This window comes from Ranitomeya variabilis, chromosome 3 (assembly GCF_051348905.1).
Source record: "Ranitomeya variabilis isolate aRanVar5 chromosome 3, aRanVar5.hap1, whole genome shotgun sequence".
Taxonomy (NCBI): domain Eukaryota; kingdom Metazoa; phylum Chordata; class Amphibia; order Anura; family Dendrobatidae; genus Ranitomeya; species Ranitomeya variabilis.
Window position 1 is genome coordinate 758,665,512 of NC_135234.1, and position 16,061 is coordinate 758,681,572.

The window sequence follows — 16,061 nt, forward strand, 5'->3', positions numbered from 1 at the left end:
TTCAAACCTGCTAGAAGTGCATCTGCCAACTTAATGCCAACACATACCAGGCAGCAGCTTTTAGCATTGTCATTGAAACTGTAGCTTAAAAATTGGGAACCGCAATGGGGTCAACAAAGAACCCTTCAAATTCTTCAGCACCAGTTCATTCTGCCTTAGGGGCCCATACACATTAATGTAAAGTTTGCCTATCTGCCTAATTCAGCTAGAATAGACAACTATCTTATTTCTCTAGTATGGTGTGATATTGTAATAACTATAGCAACCATGAATGGAACAAAGCAAAGTAATTACAATGTGATATATACAAAATAGATATATAATTAATCCTCAGGTTCTCTAACTATTACAACAGTCTTTTATTATATATTTTTATAACTTTCTGACAGTGGTAAAGACCCAGGTACTATGAGAGTCACTGTACTGCTTCTTCCTCTAACACTGGCCCTAGTGGGGGTTTCCTGTTCTTCCCACTAGGCCGCAAGTCCTCCTCCAAGTCTAACAAGATTAATTGAGCCTCCTTTGATTCAACTGGCCCTGTCTGTTGTACTAGCCCAGGTCAACCAATGTACTGTATGTCAGTGCTGAAAGCAACGGCCTGACTCACGCACAACTCCCGTTCACCAACGCAGCTGTACACCCCCGAGTGGAGTTTCCTCACAAATCTTTGGTGCTTGACTGACTATGGGATGAGGGCTGGGCCTCAGCCTTTGACTGTCATCGTCTGAGTCCTAGAAGGTGACTGGAATAGGTCTGGTCACGGGTCTTGACCAATGAAGTCTGGGTTCCAGAACTTGCCTGGAGAGTCCTGGGTTCTGCTTTCAGGCACACCACAATTTGCTGGCTCACGCTTCATGCGACTGCCTCTCACCACGTTCTCAGCATCTTCATCGACACACGTGCTGACTGTCCCTTCTCTTGGCGCCAAATCTTCTCCCATTTTGGAACGGGGCCTTTTACACCAGGGGAGTTGCATCACTCCTGAAACTCCTCCTCTTACGGAAAGTTCCGTTTGGACAGTTGATGGCAGTCCTCATGCACAAATTCCGCACAGTGCTGGGGATTCTCATCCTTTACGTCACACCATCTTACATTAAATTTCAACACTTGATCTGTTGTGAATTCCGTTCTCGGGCTCCCTCCTGTGGTCGTGAATGGTACTTTGTTGAGTTCTGTTCGTGGGCTCCCTCTGGTGGCTTTGAGTGATACTGCTGGTCTTTAGCTGGGCTCCAGCTGCCTCGTTTTCTGCAGTGCTGGTTGCCTATTTAACTCCACCTAGATCTTTACTTGTTGCCAGCTGTCATTGTATTCAGTATTGGTTCAGTTCTCTCTGGGACTTCACGTGTGACCTGTCTCCTCCTGGAGAAGCTAAGTTCATGCTAGTTCATTTTTGCTTATTGCTTTTGGAAAATGTTTCTCAGTATTTGATAAGTTCAGTCCAGCTTGATTATATGCTATTTTCTTGCTAGCTGGAAGCTCTGGGGAGCAGAGTTGCTCCCTCACATCGTGAGTCGGTGTGAGGGTCTTTTGTACTCTCTGCGTGGATATTTTGTAGTATTTTATACTGACCGCACAGTTCCCTTGCTATCTTCATACTATTTAGTACTAGTGGGCCTCTTTTGCTAAAACCTGTTTTCATTCCTATGTTTGTATTTTCCTCTTAACTCACCGTCATTATTTGTGGGGAGCTGACTTTACTTTGGGGAAATTTCTCTGAGGCAAGTGAGGCTTTTGTTTCTCTCTAGGGGTAGCTAGCTCTCAGGCTGTGAAGAGGCGTCTAGGGAGAGTTAGGTATGCTCCACGGCTGCCTATAGTGTGTGTGATAGGATCAGGTTTGCGGTCAGTAAAGTTCCCACGCCCCCAGAGCTTGTCCTATATTTCTGGTTTACCTATCAGGTCATTCCAAGTGTTCCTAACCACCAGCACCATAACAGTACAGCTGGCCCGAAAGTGTTAATGCCTCACAAAAGAGGGATAAGAGAAGTCCTGAGTTCATTTTTTTTTCTCTGCAGTGTGTTTTGCTTCTCTCCTCCCCTTAATCTCTGGGTGGTTCAGGACTCAGCTGCAGATATGAACATTCAAAGTCTGTCCTCTAGTTTGGATCATCTCACTGCAAGGGTACAAAGCATTCAGGATTTTGTAGTTCAGAATCCTATGTTAGAGCCTAGAATACCAATTCCTGATTTGTTTTATGGAGATAGATCTAAGTTTCTGAATTTCAAAAACAATTGCAAATTGTTTCTTGCTCTGAAACCCCGCTCCTCTGGTGACCCTACTCAGCAAGTTAAAATTATTATTTCTTTGTTACGTGGCGACCCTCAAGACTGGGCATTCTCCCTGGTGCCAGGAGATCCTGCATTGCTAAATGTAGATGCGTTTTTTCTGGCACTTGGATTGCTTTATGAGGAGCCTAATTCAGTAGACCAGGCAGAAAAGACTTTGCTGGCTCTGTCTCGGGGTCAGGATGAAGCGGAGGTTTACTGCCAGAGGTTTAGGAAGTGGTCTGTGCTCACTCAATGGAATGAGTGTGTCCTGGCAGTGATTTTCAGAAAGGGTCTTTCTGAAGCCCTTAAGGATGTTATGGTGGGGTTCCCCACGCCTGCGGGTCTAAATGATTCAATGTCCTTGGCCATTCAGATTGATCGGCGTTTGCGGGAGCGCAAACCTGTGCACCATCTGGCGGTGTTCTCTGAGCAGAAGTCTGAGTCTATGCAATGCGATAGGATTCTGACCAGAATTGAACGGCAAAATCACAGACGTCAGAATGGGTTGTGTTTTTACTGTGGTGACTCCACTCATGCTATCTCTGTTTGTCCTAAGCGCACTAAAAGGTTCGCTAGGTCTGTCACCATTGGTACTGTACAGCCTAAATTTATTTTGTCTGTTACTTTGATTTGCTCTCTGTCATCCTACTCAGTTATGGCTTTTGTGGATTCAGGCGCTGCCCTGAATTTGATGGATTTGGAATTTGCCAGGCGCTGTGGTTTTTTCTTGGAGCCTTTGCAGTTTCCTATTGCACTAAGGGGAATTGATGCTACGCCATTGGCCAAGAATAAGCCTCAGTACTGGACTCAAGTGACCATGTGCATGACTCCTGCACATCAGGAGGATATTCGCTTTCTGGTGTTACATAATTTGCATGATGTTGTTGTGTTGGGGTTGCCATGGCTGCAGGTTCATAATCCAGTATTGGATTGGAAATCAATGTCTGTGTCTAGCTGGGGTTGTCAAGGGGTACATGGTGATGTTCCTTTGGTGTCAATTGCCTCTTCTACTCCTTCTGAAGTCCCTGAATTTTTGTCGGATTACCAGGATGTATTTGATGAGCCCGAATCCAGTGCCCTACCTCCTCATAGGGATTGTGATTGTGCTATAAATTTGATTCCTGGTAGTAAGTTCCCTAAGGGTCGACTGTTCAATTTGTCTGTGCCAGAGCATACCGCTATGCGGAGTTATATAAAGGAGTCCTTGGAGAAAGGACATATTCGCCCGTCCTCGTCACCATTGGGAGCAGGGTTCTTTTTTGTGGCCAAGAAGGATGGTTCTTTGAGACCCTGTATTGATTATCGCCTTCTTAATAAAATCACGGTCAAATTTCAGTACCCTTTGCCTCTGCTGTCCGATCTGTTTGCTCGGATTAAGGGGGCTAGTTGGTTCACCAAGATAGATCTTCGAGGAGCGTATAATCTTGTGCGTATAAAGCGGGGCGATGAATGGAAAACAGCATTTAATACGCCCGAAGGCCATTTTGAGTACTTGGTGATGCCATTTGGGCTTTCTAATGCCCCTTCCGTGTTTCAGTCCTTTATGCACGACATCTTCCGAGAGTATCTGGATAGATTCATGATTGTATACCTGGATGATATCCTGGTCTTTTCTGATGATTGGGAATCTCATGTGAAGCAGGTCAGGATGGTATTTCAGGTCCTGCGTGCTAATGCTTTGTTTGTGAAGGGCTCTAAATGTCTCTTCGGAGTCCAGAAGGTATCCTGTTTGGGCTTTATTTTTTCCCCTTCTACTATCGAGATGGATCCAGTTAAAGTCCAGGCCATTTATGATTGGACTCAACCTACATCTGTGAAGAGTCTTCAGAAGTTCCTGGGCTTTGCTAATTTTTACCGTCGCTTCATCACTAATTTTTCTAGTGTGGTTAAGCCTTTGACTGATCTGACCAAAAAGGGTGCTGATGTGACGAATTGGTCTCCTGCGGCCGTTGAGGCCTTTCAGGAGCTGAAACGTCGGTTTTCTTCGGCTCCTGTCTTGCGTCAGCCGGATGTTTCTCTCCCTTTTCAGGTCGAGGTTGATGCTTCTGAGATTGGAGCAGGGGCTGTCTTGTCTCAGAGAAGCTCTGATGGCTCTGTGATGAAGCCATGTGCTTTCTTTTCTAGAAAGTTTTTGCCTGCCGAGCGTAATTATGATGTTGGCAATCGGGAGTTGTTGGCAATGAAGTGGGCATTTGAGGAGTGGCGACATTGGCTTGAGGGAGCCAAGCATCGTGTGGTGGTTTTGACGGATCACAAGAATTTGATTATCTCGAGTCTGCCAAGAGGCTAAATCCTAGACAGGCTCGATGGTCGTTGTTTTTCTCCCGTTTCGATTTCGTGGTTTCGTACCTTCCGGGCTCTAAGAATGTGAAGGCTGATGCCTTTTCTAGGAGTTTTGTGCCTGACTCTCCGGGAGTTCCTGAACCGGCTGGTATCCTCAGAGAGGGGGTGATTCTGTCTGCCATCTCCCCTGATTTGCGCCGGGTGCTGCAGGAGTTTCAGGTCGATAGACCTGACCGTTGTCCACCGGAGAGACTGTTTGTCCCTGATAGATGGACCAGTAGAGTTATTTCCGAGGTTCATTGTTCAGTGTTGGCGGGTCATCCTGGGATTTTTGGGACCAGAGATTTGGTGGCTAGGTCCTTTTGGTGGCCTTCCTTGTCGCGAGATGTGCGTTCTTTTGTGCAGTCCTGTGGGATTTGTGCTCAGGCCAAGCCTTGCTGTTCTCGTGCCAGCGGATTGCTTTTGCCTTTGCCTGTCCCAAAGAGGCCCTGGACGCATATTTCCATCTATTTTATTTCGGAACTTCCGGTCTCTCAGAGGATGTCTGTCATCTGGGTGGTTTGCGATCGTTATTCTAAGATGGTCCATTTGGTGCCATTGCCTAAATTACCTTCCTCCTCTGATTTGGTTCCGCTGTTCTTTCAGAATGTGGTTCGTTTGCATGGTATTCCAGAGAACATTGTGTCGGACAGAGGGTCCCAGTTTGTGTCCAGATTTTGGCGGTCCTTTTGTGCTAAGATGGGCATTGATTTGTCTTTTTCTTCGGCTTTCCATCCTCAGACAAATGGCCAAACCGAAAGAACTAATCAGACCTTGGAAACTTATCTGAGATGTTTTGTTTCTGCTGATCAGGATGATTGGGTGACTTTTTTGCCATTGGCTGAGTTCGCCCTCAATAACCGGGCTAGTTCTGCTACTTTGGTTTCGCCTTTTTTTTGTAATTCTGGTTTTCATCCTCGTTTTTCCTCAGGGCAGGTTGAGCCTTCTGACTGTCCTGGTGTGGATTCTGTGGTGGACAGGTTGCAGCAGATTTGGAACCACGTAGTGGACAATTTGGCGCTGTCACAGGAGAAGGCTCAGCGCTTTGCTAACCGCCGTCGCTGTGTGGGTCCCCGACTTCGTGTGGGGGATTTGGTTTGGTTGTCTTCTCGTTATGTTCCTATGAAGGTTTCCTCTCCTAAGTTTAAGCCTCGTTTCATCGGTCCTTATAAGATTTCTGAAATCCTCAATCCTGTGTCATTTCGTTTGGACCTCCCAGCATCTTTTGCCATCCATAATGTGTTCCATAGGTCATTGTTGCGGAGGTATGTGGTGCCTGTGGTTCCTTCTGTTGATCCTCCTGCTCCGGTGTTGGTCGAGGGAGAATTGGAGTATGTGGTGGAGAAGATCTTGGATTCTCGTGTCTCGAGACGGAAGCTTCAGTACTTGGTTAAGTGGAAGGGCTATGGTCAGGAGGATAATTCCTGGGTTGTTGCCTCTGATGTCCATGCTGCTGATTTGGTTCGTGCCTTTCATTTGGCTCGTCCTGATCGGCCTGGGGGCTCTGGTGAGGGTTCGGTGACCCCTCCTCAAGGGGGGGGTACTGTTGTGAATTCCGTTCTCGGGCTCCCTCCTGTGGTCGTGAATGGTACTTTGTTGAGTTCTGTTCGTGGGCTCCCTCTGGTGGCTTTGAGTGATACTGCTGGTCTTTAGCTGGGCTCCAGCTGCATCGTTTTCTGCAGTGCTGGTTGCCTATTTAACTCCACCTAGATCTTTACTTGTTGCCAGCTGTCATTGTATTCAGTATTGGTTCAGTTCTCTCTGGGACTTCACGTGTGACCTGTCTCCTCCTGGAGAAGCTAAGTTCATGCTAGTTCATTTTTGCTTATTGCTTTTGGAAAATATTTCTCAGTATATGATAAGTTCAGTCCAGCTTGCTTATATGCTATTTTCTTGCTAGCTGGAAGCTCTGGGGAGCAGAGTCGCTCCCTCACATCGTGAGTCGGTGTGAGGGTCTTTTGTACTCTCTGCGTGGATATTTTGTAGTATTTTATACTGACCGCACAGTTCCCTTGCTATCTTCATACTATTTAGTACTAGTGGGCCTCTTTTGCTAAAACCTGTTTTCATTCCTATGTTTGTATTTTCGTCATAACTCACCGTCATTATTTGTGGGGGGCTGACTTTACTTTGGGGAAATTTCTCTGAGGCAAGTGAGGCTTTTGTTTCTCTCTAGGGGTAGCTAGCTCTCAGGCTGTGAAGAGGCGTCTAGGGAGAGTTAGGTATGCTCCACGGCTGCCTATAGTGTGTGTGATAGGATCAGGTTTGTGGTCAGTAAAGTTCCCACGCCCCCAGAGCTTGTCCTATATTTCTGGTTTACCTATCAGGTCATTCCAAGTGTTCCTAACCACCAGCACCATAACACTGATCCTATTGTTAAAAGTAGAGTAAAATCAGTTAGTTTAGTTTGGCAGTAGATTATTGCTCTTTTCTGATCAGACATCTGATTTTTTACGTGTGTGGGGAGGTTGGAAGAGATAGGTGAGCATTGAGCATTCAATTGACAGCTCACAAAAGTATTTGGACCCTTTTAAAATCTTACTATGTCTTATTTGCCATCTCTTCCGAAAATTGCCGAGGCTCCTAAGCCGCCATAAGTCTCCGTGAAAGCTGCGCTCCATCAACTTTTTTGATTAACTTGACGTTAAACGCTTGACATCTAGAGGTGCATTCAGAGGGTGGGAACATGGCACATACGGCGTGTGACTTGCCTAGCAGTAGTCTAAATGCAGCTTTTGATGGGACTAAAGTATATACTGTAACTTATGCCTTTTTTTCTTTACACATATTATTACATTTATTTTTATTTTGCGTGTACCCTGCATTTGCAAATTGAGCAGAGAAAAAAAAAACACTGGTCAACACAAGCTTTATCTACAGATGGGAAACAGCTGTGATTGCCGCATAAATAGTTAATGGAGGGAGGATTTTTTTTATTTTTTTCATCTAAGTGGTTTTCAAACCTTTCTGGTCATTTTTTTTAAGTGCAAAAATAAGTCAACCTAAGCTGTTAAACAAAGTGGGGAAAATAATGTTTTTAGGATTTTTTTTTTTTTTTTTTTATAAAGCATATGACTTGCACCACTGAGGAGTGATTATTATGCTCAAGTGAAAGCACCTGATGTGAAAATGGAATAATAAGGATTATCCGGTGATCTGAAAAACACACATTTAAGAGCAAATCCAAAGAAAAAAAAAATCAGTTTTAGTAATGAGGAAATGTTGACGTAAATTGTGAAAGGTAAAAGCTTTATCAGCGTCATCATAATAAGATAATAATAAGTCCTTTGCTGGAAAAAAAAAATACTAGGAGTAAAGACAATGCAGAGAACCCGCATTCTCCACCAAATGTAAGGGTCGTTTGACTTGAGGGTGAAATGAGAGAGTAACTAGAGTGGTAGCAAAATTTGTATCAGCGTTTTAGATACATAGTTTAAAAAAAAATGGTATGGTGCCGCCATGACATGCAAGGGTGCAATATGTACATAATACAGTGCAGTGTATAAGAGGAACAGTAAAGAGTCCTATAGGTGCCCTATAGCCATGTGTATGATGCCTAACCAAAATGTTTTCTTCATTGGTTTTCATCCTCTGACATGATATCCTGCGAGGGATATGGGAGGGGGCACGGGCTTGAAGTTCGGTTACTCATCCCTTTGCTGAGTTTTCATCTGTTATATCATCTGAGGCTCCTTTTATCAGTGTGATCTGAGAAATCTGCTCAGCCAGGTCTCCGCTTCACTTACAGGCTCTGTGTAAATAATGCAAAACTCAACCCTCCTAAGGCTACGTTCACATTAGCGTTAAGCTAATTTGCGTCGGGTTTGCGTCGGCGACGCAGCGGCGACGCATGCGTCATGCGCCCCTATACTTAACATGGGGGACGCATGCGTTTTTTTGTGTTGCGTTGTGCGACACTTGCGTCTTTTTTGCCGCAAGCGTCGGACCAAGAAAACGCAGCAAGTTGCATTTTTCTTGCGTCCGATTTTCGGCAAAAACCGACGCATGCGTCGCAAAACGCAGCGTTTTTGCGTGCGTTTTGCCGCGTTTTTGCGTGCGTTGTGCGTTGCGTCGCCGACGCAGCGGCGCACAACGCTAGTGTGAACTTAGCCTAAGGGAGAGGCGGGAAGACTCCAGCGCTGAGCCGTCCCAGATGACGATCTGAATTATTATGCATTTTTCAAATACATAGAGCTCTAGATCAGGATCTGAGAGAGGGGGGAAGGGGACGGGAATTGGATAATTCGAGACTTGCTGCGTGATAAAGAAGGCTACAGATTATACTAAAAGTACACCCTTATACTAACAAAACTACTGCCCTCTGTAGAAAAGAAACCCACGTAAACACGGAACATACAAACTGCTTGCAGATGTCCTTGGTGGGATTTTAACCCAGGACTCCAGTGCTGTAAAGCAGCAATGCTAACCACTGCGCAACAAGCCCCATCCTATATACAAGAATATAACTACTATAATACTGCCCCTTATGTACAAGAATATAACTATTATAATACTGCCCCCTATGTACAAGAATAAAACTACTATAATACTGCCCCTATGTACAAGACTATAACTACTATAATACTGCCCCTATGTACAAGAATATAACTACTATAATACTGCCCCTATGTACAAGAATATAACTACTATAATACTGCCCCTATGTACAAGAATATAACTACTATAATACTGCCCCTATGTACAAGAATATAACTACTATAATACTGCCCCTATGTACAAGAATATAACTACTATAATACTGCCCCCTATGTACAAGAATATAGCTACTATAATACTGCTCCTATGTACAAGAATATAACTACTATAATACTGCTCCCTATATACAAGAATATAACTACTATAATACTACTCCTATGTACAAAAATAGAACTACTATAATACTGCTCCTATGTACAAGAATATAACTACTATAATACTACTCCTATGTACAAAAATAGAACTACTATAATACTGCTCCTATGTACAAGAATATAACTACTATAATACTGCCCCCTATGTACAAGAATATAACTACTATAATACTGCTCCTATGTACAAGAATATAACTACTATAATACTGCTCCCTATATACAAGAATATAACTACTATAATACTACTCCTATGTACAAGAATATAACTACTATAATACTGCCCCTATGTACAAGAATATAACTACTATAATACTGCCCCCTATGTACAAGAATATAACTACTATAATACTGCTCCTATGTACAAGAATATAACTACTATAATACTGCTCCCTATATACAAGAATATAACTACTATAATACTGCTCCTATGTACAAGAATATAACTACTATAATACTGCCCCTATGTACAAGAATATAACTACTATAATACTGCCCCCTATGTACAAGAATATAACTACTATAATACTGCCCCTATGTACAAGAATATAACTACTATAATACTGCTCCTATGTACAAGAATATAACTACTATAATACTGCTCCTATGTACAAGAAGATAACTACTATAATACTGCTCCTGTGTACAAGAATATAACTACTATAATACTGCCCCTATGTACAAGAATATAACTACTATAATACTGCCCCTATGTAGAATACTATAACACCAATGTCTGTAGTGTTTGTATTTATATATCCTCTCCTTTCCTTTTACCCCTTGTATCCCCTTCTTGTTTTGCAGACATGCCTGTGTGATCCGCGGTCAGGTGATCACATCAGATGGGACCCCGTTAGTCGGTGTGAACATCAGCTTCGTCAGTGCACCTCTTCTGGGTTACACCATCAGCAGGCAAGATGGCAGGTAACACTATCTACACCAGTAAGAAAAAATGACCAAATAAGAATCCGGTTTTCTTTTTTTTTTTTCTTTTTTTTTTATACCTTTTCTGATTTTTTACTTTAGATAGTTGTGTGGTTATTAAGGATTTGATCTAATATCTATGGGGCTCTCAGTTGTGTTCTGTCCATGCTCAGCTTTATACAGATAGTCAGCCATATACTACCGCCTAGTAGTGCACAGCTGTCGCCATACTGATCGTTGATGCCAATTAGCACCATGCCGCCATGTAGCTGAGGCAGCATCCTGGAGTTTAACAGCTCTGCAATATAATTCCCTTGCGTCCCCAGAGGAGCTGTTAATGTGGACAAGCTGTCGGGAGGGAAAATTAAATAGTGCCGCCCCCCTTGGTCCATCTTCTAAATACACGTGCACAAGTCCTGGACCCCCTCCTTGCGTGTTTGCTATGGGAGCGTTACTATTGACCCAGGCTGCTGCTGCGAGTTGACGGCTTTGGGAACACGAAAAAGGACGATGTTGTGGAATATTAATGGTCGTCTACAAGGAACCACGAGATGGGAACGTATCAGGCGGAGAAATCCTCTTCATTGTGCTGAATAAAAGTTCCGCAATCATTACGTTGTTGATTTTTAAAATAATAAAGTTGGGCAAAAAAAAAAAAATTTGCAAGATCCTGGTGTAGTGGCCACATCTGTGCTCCGTGGCTACAGGGGTACAGCTTTGTGGACTTCCACGCAGGGCTGTGGAGTCGGTAAGCCACAGTTGCGACTCCGACTCCTGGATTTTATCAGGTTCCGACTCCGGCTCCGACTCCTTCATAAATGGCCAATTCGTAACAATAAATTTACTGTTGTAAAATATTAACATTGTGCTTATTCAGTTTCTCACCATCATATAAGTAATCAGACCACTTAGAGCAAAAACTATATTTATTAGAATACAATTAGAATATAACAAATAACTTTTATAAACTTTTCTAAACTCTTGTAAGTAAATATGCAATAAACACTGTTATGCAGTTAATAAGAAGAAATCTATAAATTTGTCCTCAGAAAAAGTATTGCCTCTGTCAGATCCTCCTTCATGGATGCCCTCAAATCTGATCTAATTATTTTGAGAGCAGAGAACAACCTTGGGTTGGTGGCAAAGCAGTAACCACTCGGGCAACATCTCTGACAATGTCAGGATACAGAGGAATCGCTTGTTGCACTGTTATTTTTGATGAACGGTCAAATTTCTCAATTTCTTTTAGTGCGCCTGAAAAATTCTGCTGAAATGTTCTGGCTGTGTTCTTTGATGGGGATGACTCTTCTTCTATGCGGGAATGCTTTGCACGGTCCTTGTGATCCAAATATTTTTCGAAATTAAATTCTTCATCAGTTGATGAGGGTGAAGATGTGGCAGGACGACCAAATTCTTCTTGTTCCTCCTGACTGTTCTGCAACCCTTTCATCCTTACTGCTATTTCAAGCAGAGCTTCTTTTCCTTTAGTTAGCGGTTGATCATCTAGAAGAATCCGATGCATTGGGTCTACATAAACAGCTGCCAAAAGAATGTTATTTTGTAATAGTAGCTCCTCTCTCCGTTTCATTGATGTAGCAATGCTACTTGCAATTAACCCTCCTCTTTGGGACAGGCGAAACATCAGGTTCTTCTACTCCTTTAAGAAAATACCTGGAGTTAAGTCCTCTGCTTGTAATTTTGTAGTCACTGTAAATGGGTGCTCTAGCAATTTTTCCAGCTCAGTCACCTGATTCCACTGACTTTCATTTAGCGTCAGCTGAGGGTTAGCCATGTCTACAAGAAAGGTTTTCAGTTCAACCAAGCGCTGAATCATTAAGTAAGTACTGCCCCATCGTGTGGCTTGATCAATAATTGCCCCTTTTCCAGCACGTCTCTTCAAAATTGAGTCAAATTTAGGGGTTCTGGCAAGACCTGGAGAAACTCACTGGTGTGATGAGCTTTGGTGTCTTTTACTGCCAATGTCTTGGTAACTATTTCATTTTTGTCACAAACAAATCGGACATTGATGGCAAAATAGTTCACTCTGTGACATGTGCAGGCATCCATTTTAAGAAACAGAAAGTGTCCCTTGAGAGTTTTTTTAAGTTCTTCCTTTTGTTTAAAAGCTACTTCGATTACTAATTTTCTAATACTCTCTCTCTCCAGAGAAACACCAAGCTTGCGGGCCATTTCCCCATTCAGACACATAAAAGCTGGTCGTGAAAATAATGAAATAGGCACACTATCCTTTACAACAAGCTCTATGATCTGTTTTTTTAAATGTATCTACTGTCATCGTCACAGTAACTTTGTCACTGACAAAATATCTTGCAACTGATGGCTGCAAAGTTCTCTGCTCCTTTGTTTGGCTGGAAGAGCTGGGCACTGGTACATTGGTTTGGATGCAATCTCTCTCATCCACTGCTTTCAGTACTTCTGGATGAAAGCGCTGTAAATGTCTCTTTAGATTAGAAGCTCTGGTAGGAGCATTTTTATCTTTGCCTGAATATGCACTGATCTTGGCTTCACAGCATTTGTTTTCGTCTGGATCATTTGTCATACACTGACAGACATAATGTTTTCTATCTTGAGTGATGGTGAAATGTTCAAATACAGCTGATTTAATGTGACGCTTCTTTGACATTCTCAGGTTTTTAATTCTGCATTCACAATCCAAATGACAATTGTTTTTCCTAAAAACAATTGTACAAAATTATTGCCAGGTCGTACAACTGATATAGTGGTCAGTAATACTGTTATTCCTCATGTACTCACAGTTAACTGATGCAAAGTTTGTTGAAAGGATAATACTTCTTACAGTCTTCCTCTTCTGAGTAGCAGCTGTGATATGCTTGGAAGACGCACACCTAGTAAACATCTAGTCTAGAGGAAGAGCTTAAAGAATTTGCAACACATTTTCAGTTTCATACATTGTAAGTAGGGGGGTTGGGGCAGCATGAGGTTAACCAAGTATAAGATTAGATAAGGGCAGTGGAGATCAGTGACACACAAGAAGTAAGAAATGTCTCTATCTCAAGCAGAACTGCTTATCACTGTTGTTCATAGTTGTATAGAACATATATATTTGAGTAACATTTATAAAATTCATATGAAAGTTCAAATATGGAATATTAATACTTTTTTTTTTTTAAAGCTGGAGTCGGTACATTTCTACCGACTCCGACTCCAACCAAAACTAACTCCGACTCCACAGCCCTGCTTCCACCTACTGTATAGACTTTTGCAACCAATTTTTCATTTTACGTATGCAGCTCCTATACGCAGGTTATGCATTTCCTTGGTTAGACATCAAACCTACTTTGTGGAATCTGACCCTGCAGGTCGTCATTACTCCACTCGGTCCACAGCCTCTTCCTTGTCTGCTCTCTAGTTACCCAGAAATATCCAGGACTGCAGGATCTGACTACACGGGGTTTGTTTGTAGTCTGTTACCATAGTGATATGTACGTTTGCATTGAGGCTACATACGCACTTTTTTTTTTTTTTCTAATTATGACTTTGCAAAGTTGGCTACATTTTTCTTTTTGTATGTGATAGGTTCCAATAATTGAAAACAGCTCTGCAAAAGTGTTCATACCCTCTAATGCAAATTTCAAAGCCCCTGCAAAGTATCTACTTGGTAAATCTGTATCGCCATACACCGAATAGATTTATATTGGCTTTCAACTTGCAGATGTAGAGTGGAAACGACATGTAAAAGTGTCACGGAAAAAAGATTTATGTGACAAAGAGGAGGTGTGCGGAAACATCTGGGAGCAATCATCATAAATAAGTTATCACGCCATGAATACATTTGTTTGGAGCCTCGCAGGAATCCTGGCGTAACAAGCCCTATATTATATTGACAATTACCCAGTAATGCTTATCAGATTAGTTTATTGGGGAAGCCGAACATTTTTTGTTAAATATATTAATTTTATTTATTTTTTTCATTTATTTATTTACATTTTATTTTTTGGGATTTTTTTTTTTTACCATCTGATTACATTAAGTATTAGATCATGTGACCCTGACATGTACGGTAATTAGCTTGTAATAATGAGAAAAGAAAATCCAAAAGTAATTTAAAAAAAAGAAAGAAACATTTAATATATATATAATCTAAAAATTTTTTATATTACATCATGTCAGGGTCACATGTAAAGCGCCATAGAATAAATGGCGCTATAATAATAAAAATATGTAATCAATTTGTATAAATTAAATAATATATTTATATTAGATCATGTGATCCATGTCAGCATCACATGATCTAGTATATGTAATTGGCTGGTAATAATTGAAAAAAATTAATTCCAAAAGTAATTTAAAAAAAACTATTTTTATATACAGGTGCTTCTCACAAAATTAGAATATCATGAAAAAGTTTATTTCAGTTCTTCAATACAAAAAGTGAAACTCGTATATTCTACAGAGTCATTACACACAGAGTGATCTATTTCATGTTATTATTTCTGTTAATGTTGATGATTATGGCTCCGTTTCATTGATGTAGCAATGCTACTTGCAATTAACCCTCCTCTTTGGGACAGGCGAAACATCAGGTTCTTCTACTCCTTTAAGAAAATACCTGGAGTTAAGTCCTCTGCTTGTAATTTTGTAGTCACTGTAAATGGGTGCTCTAGCAATTTTTCCAGCTCAGTCACCTGATTCCACTGACTTTCATTTAGCGTCAGCTGAGGGTTAGCCATGTCTACAAGAAAGGTTTTCAGTTCAACCAAGCGCTGAATCATTAAGTAAGTACTGCCCCATCGTGTGGCTTGATCAATAATTGCCCCTTTTCCAGCACGTCTCTTCAAAATTGAGTCAAATTTAGGGGTTCTGGCAAGACCTGGAGAAACTCACTGGTGTGATGAGCTTTGGTGTCTTTTACTGCCAATGTCTTGGTAACTATTTCATTTTTGTCACAAACAAATCGGACATTGATGGCAAAATAGTTCACTCTGTGACATGTGCAGGCATCCATTTTAAGAAACAGAAAGTGTCCCTTGAGAGTTTTTTTAAGTTCTTCCTTTTGTTTAAAAGCTACTTCGATTACTAATTTTCTAATACTCTCTCTCTCCAGAGAAACACCAAGCTTGCGGGCCATTTCCCCATTCAGACACATAAAAGCTGGTCGTGAAAATAATGAAATAGGCACACTATCCTTTACAACAAGCTCTATGATCTGTTTTTTTAAATGTATCTACTGTCATCGTCACAGTAACTTTGTCACTGACAAAATATCTTGCAACTGATGGCTGCAAAGTTCTCTGCTCCTTTGTTTGGCTGGAAGAGCTGGGCACTGGTACATTGGTTTGGATGCAATCTCTCTCATCCACTGCTTTCAGTACTTCTGGATGAAAGCGCTGTAAATGTCTCTTTAGATTAGAAGCTCTGGTAGGAGCATTTTTATCTTTGCCTGAATATGCACTGATCTTGGCTTCACAGCATTTGTTTTCGTCTGGATCATTTGTCATACACTGACAGACATAATGTTTTCTATCTTGAGTGATGGTGAAATGTTCAAATACAGCTGATTTAATGTGACGCTTCTTTGACATTCTCAGGTTTTTAATTCTGCATTCACAATCCAAATGACAATTGTTTTTCCTAAAAACAATTGTACAAAATTATTGCCAGGTCGTACAACTGATATAGTGGTCAGTAATACTGTTATTCC

General features: G+C 41.6%; 1 protein-coding gene across 8 annotated transcripts in view; it reads left to right on the forward strand.

Annotated features, from left to right (window-relative positions):
* TENM4 (teneurin transmembrane protein 4) overlaps positions 1-16,061 on the forward strand; it is a 1,485,534-nt gene that overhangs the window by 1,411,824 nt on the left and 57,649 nt on the right. For all 8 annotated transcript variants that reach the window (XM_077298663.1, XM_077298665.1, XM_077298666.1 and 5 more), the window contains one exon: positions 10,259-10,378. In XM_077298663.1, coding sequence (XP_077154778.1) covers positions 10,259-10,378 — 120 coding nt within the window. The remainder of the gene's footprint in view (positions 1-10,258; positions 10,379-16,061) is intronic.